The sequence below is a fragment of the Malurus melanocephalus genome, unplaced genomic scaffold (genome assembly GCF_030028575.1).
Source record: "Malurus melanocephalus ecotype Western Australia unplaced genomic scaffold, MMel_1.1 scaffold_235, whole genome shotgun sequence".
NCBI lineage: Eukaryota > Metazoa > Chordata > Aves > Passeriformes > Maluridae > Malurus > Malurus melanocephalus.
The window spans coordinates 1,067,626-1,072,279 of record NW_026623467.1 but is presented as its reverse complement, the minus strand read 5'-3'; the positions used below and the strand labels follow the sequence as shown (position 1 = coordinate 1,072,279).

Genomic DNA, 4,654 nt, shown 5'->3' with positions numbered 1-4,654 from the left:
AGCTCCCGGGCAGGGACAGGCACCCAGCCGGGTAAAGCTCCATGGCAGGGACAGGCACCCAGCCGGGTAAAGCTCCATGGCAGGGACAGGCACCCTGCTACGGCTCCTCTTCCCAGCCAAGTCACAGGACTCCACAGAGGGCAGCGAAAGGGCGAGTGTTACTTACAGCACTAATAGGGCTTGATCTGCCCTTTGGAAAAAAGGGTAAAAACAATCCCCCAGCCCCAAGCAACAGCAGTAAAAACAGCACCAGAGGGACCGGTGAAATTGTCCCAGGAACAATTTCATGGCCCTGAACACTGCAAGTTTTTTTTCTTCCATACCCTACCAGCCCAGCAAGGTTGCTACACCTCACAGGCAGGAGGGAGTCCCACACCCTAAAATCCAGCCTCAACCTGCTCCAGCCGCCCTGGCACGTACCACCAGCGGCAGAAGGGAGGAGGAGGAGGAGGGAAAAGAGGTGACAGGCAGTGAGGAAAGCAAGGGCTGGCAAGAAGGGGGACCCTCCAGGCCTGCCTGTCACTGGGCAGCAGTGAAAGATCCATAGAGATGGACTGCCGGAGAATACAGGGAAAAAAAATTGCAGGGGGAGGTGAAGCCAAGTTAATTACAACAGACTGCTGCGCCCACCTCTTCGGCCATCAGCAGGTTGGGAAAGCTCAGCTACTGCTGCTGGACTTTCCCTGAATGCCTGCCTTCACCAGGTCCACGAGGTACCAAGCCAGCAGCAGTGTTCTGGGCACAGGAAGGACCCAAAGGCTGTGTCAGACCCCACACAACACGATCTTGCTCCTTGGGGACCCTACCCACCCCAACACAGCATTCTCTGGCTGCAAGAAAAACATCACAAGCCTTCCTTTGGGAAGCTGAGTCCTGGATCTGCCTCAGGATTTGGGATAAAGCAGGGGATGAGGTGCAGATGAAAAGAACAGTGATTGATGGGCATCCATGAAGCTCAGGGCGGCAGGTTCATGAAAAGCAGCTCTGCTGTGGGCTTTTAGCAAGCTCCCAAAGTGCCCCAGCCAGCGGGGGAGCTCGGGTACAGCACCCTTCCAGCATCAGTGTGAGCTGTGAGCCCTGCCAGGAGCCTGGCACAGGCAGGAGACAGCGCTACCAGCGGGAGCCTTGCTGGAAAGGTCTAAAGGTTAAACCTACACGAGGCACGATACATGRTGTGTCCATGTCCGAAGAAATACAGCTCAGCTGAGAGAGAAGGGGGAGGGAACAGGTTGGAAAACGCTGCCAGGAATGTTTATGTGGATTTGCTCCATTTCCCCCCGTAGCTGTCTTACAGTGTTTGAGCTGCTGTGAGCAACCTATCACCTCCTCTTGTTTCTCGAGGAATTTGGGAGGACAGCCTCTAACTGCTCACATTTTCATCAGTCAGTCCTGCTGGCCAGGGCAACAAGACACACCACCAGGATCCTCTCTGGACCACAACACTGCTGTCTCTGSTACCCCAGTCAGCTCTCCAGCCATTCACAAGTGTTAACTGAAGTGACACCGCAGCTCCATGCTTATAAGCAGCTTACAAGTCATACTGCTCCAAAGCAGTTTCCAAAGCCAAAAAATGCAATGCATTAAAAAATAAAAAACAATCTGCACTCTGTGGATCTCAAGGGGATGCAACTGTTGGGATGGAAAATTCAGAAGAAATGAAGGAGAGGCAATTTAAGCAGTCAAATTGCTGGAGTTATGGCAATTTGGCAGTTGCAGCTTTGAAACGCCGGACCGGATCCTGTGTGGCAGAAGATCGCATCACCTGCTRCGAGAGCCAAGGCCAGCCTGTAACAGCATCAGCAACCTGCACCCCGAGGTGGGGGGAGCCTTGAATGGGAGCAGAAAGCCAAAATGGGCTGCAAAATATCAGCAATTCATCTGCAGCCAGTGCTGAGCCAGACGCAAGGCTCATTACAAGATTATAGTAACCCCTGTCAAACAGGGGAGGTCTTCTTTTGCAATTTTTAACRAACACAGTTCCGATGCCAAAGCATAGTTCTGGTTAAGAAAGCACTTGTCTTCTAACTCCGCTTTCAGTGACTTATTTATTGCCTTCTCCTGCTTAAATAAATAAATAAATGTATACGTAATTATTTCTTTTGGGGGCCTGAAGTCCCATAGATTCACTCCTTTCTTCTAGGATTGAAAGATTTACSAAAGCCTGAAAAAACCTCCTCAATCATTTTTATTTAAAAAAACATGGGAAACCAATAATTCCTCAGGAYGAAAAAATCAAAGTAAGCTTTATGAGTTCTGACTTTTTTTTTTTCCGATCAGGTCGTTAATTCAGTTGCTGAGGTGACAGGCACATACATGAGACTCTCCAAAGAACATGTAAAGCTGTCACATGTTGTGGGCCAAACACTGCTGGGTGTCACCAGTGCAAAAAAGGGGCTGAGGGCTCACGCTCTTCCTCTGCCACAATAACCCTAATCTCGGTGTATTTTCAGGAGCTGGGCTCCAACCCAGATTAATTAATTCAAGATTTACAACAGTACAACTAAGCAGCATCTAATCCATGTCCTTTGGAAAGTTAACCCTCGGCTAAGCCCCAGCTGCTGTCAGCCGAGGAGAAGAAGACACGGAACCCGACAGGACACGGGACCTCTCTCAGCCCAAGCTGCTCGCAGCTCCCCTGCTTTTCGTTTGGGCAGTGAAACTCCTCCGATTCACTCCCTCCGTGGAGCGAGATGCTCCTCACACTGTGCCGTGCTGTCCCTCCGGGGACTCAAACACGACACCGAAAGGCGCGATTGCACAGGCACCCTGCTCCCAGCCCGCCCGGGGCTCCCGGGACAGCRGCATCCTGCCCCTGCCTGCTCTCCCGTCACAAGCAGCCGGGAAAAGCCCCAGCGCTTTCACCGGGCTCGCCCRGCCCAACCAGGGACCATCAAAGTCTGCTCCCCTCTCGTTTTACAGTCCGGACAGGACTGAGCCCTTCTCCTTTAGGGCAGCGTTAGGGAACACGGCGTGACCCACGGAGGAAGGGAGTCACCGGTCCCCCACCCGCGACACAAACCACGCGTTTCGTCTCCTCGGGGCTCACCGGTTCCCCCGCTCCCCAAGGCCCGGAGCCAGCGATGCTTCAAGTTGGCGGAGGGCCAAAGGGCCGGCACCGCCGGCAGCACCCGCGGCCGGGGCTGCCCCGCTGGCCGGTGAAGCGGGGCGGGGGTTGGGCTCCCGCTGTCCGACACCGAGCGGAGGGAGGGGAGGGGGGCACCACGGCCGGGGGRTACAGAAAGGGCCTCATGCCTCTCCCGCACAGGTACAGGTCCGACATTAAACTTGAAGGGGAAAGCGATAAGGTGGGGGGGTCCCGAAAACCGCCGGGAACTTCTTCCCCGAGCGGCGGCGGCATCGCGCCCAAGTCCCGCCGGAGCAGCCGCGGCCCCGCCGCCCCTTCCTTACCTCCGGCGTGTGTCCCTCGGGCTCCGCCGGCTCCAACTTCCTCCGCGCCCCGAAGAAGAAGAGRAGGAGGGCGAAGAGCCAGAGCACCCCCAGCAGAGACAGCGCCAGCCGCCGCGTCGGCCGCCTCATCCTCGGCAGGACGCAAAAGTCCGGCGGGGGCACGGGCAGGCGGTACGGGGGAGCCGCGGGCGCCGCSGGGGACAGCGGGGCCGGCGGGGAGGAGGGTCTCGCCCGCCCGCCTCGGAGCCGGAGACGCGAGTCCCGGGCTGTGCATGCTCTGCAGGGGAGGAGAGGGGAGGGGAGGGGAAGGGAGGAGGAACGGGAGGAGGAGGCGCCGGGAGGAGGGGGGCTGGAGCCGGAGCCGCTCGCCGGGAAAAGGTGCAGCGCACAGGGAGCCGGGCTGGTGCCCGGAGCTGCGCCGGTGCCCTGCCCACTCCGCGCCGGCGGGGACACAGCGCCGGGGACGGGGACACAGGGGTGTCTGTGTGTGTGTGAGTGTGTAATAGGGGACGCCCATCCCTCCGCCCTCCCTCCTTGAGTGAGTCCGGGCCACTTGCTCGCTACGGGATGCGCGGGGCTGGGCAGCGCCGCTGCGAGTTCGGCCCGGGTCGGTCCCGGTCCCTGTCCCCGTCCCCGTCCGGCGCCGGGGCGAAAGGAGGCCACCGTTCTACAACACACAGAGGAGGCTCAGACATGATGGGAAGATTAATTTAACCAATTGAAACAGCAGGGGGAATTCAGGTAGGTGGAATTTAATTACTGGATTTGGAAGAGAAGATGTGTGTCTCCAGAGCTGTCAAGAACACTTAAAAAATAAAATCATAATCATCAGCTGTTGGTRCTCCGGCAGCAAGCTTGGGGCCGGGCCACGCAGGGGTGGCTCTCAGCTATTATCCCTGTCCCATGGGGTTTTCCTTCCTGGCTCCATACACAGCCCCAGAACAACAGGCCTGTCTACACAGAGCAGCCMAAGTGGGAATTACAGACCTTGCTGRGGGGAAAAATCCCTAATGCAACTACAGAGTAAGACTCCAGAAAAGAGCTGTCTCACTCAGCTATCCCTGCTCACCTACCTGACACTGTTCTTCTGATCCTGCCACTGACAAGTATTACATGAGCTAAGCAAACCTTTGCAGAAGACATTAGAGAATAAATTGAGTATCGGAGCAGACGTGAGTCATTCATGTTAGTACAAAAACTATAGAACAAACGCCATAAAAACAGGAATCCATGCATAAAGTAACAT

The 4,654-nt window shown here is 56.2% G+C and overlaps 1 protein-coding gene across 1 annotated transcript in view; it reads right to left on the bottom strand.

Annotated features, from left to right (window-relative positions):
* GALNT14 (polypeptide N-acetylgalactosaminyltransferase 14) overlaps positions 1-3,726 on the bottom strand; it is a 92,861-nt gene extending 89,135 nt beyond the window's left edge. The window contains exon 1 of the mRNA XM_057374890.1: positions 3,409-3,726. Within this exon, the coding sequence (XP_057230873.1) occupies positions 3,409-3,537 (129 nt within the window). The 5' untranslated portion in view covers positions 3,538-3,726. The remainder of the gene's footprint in view (positions 1-3,408) is intronic.
* Positions 3,727-4,654: the final 928 nt, after the last annotated feature.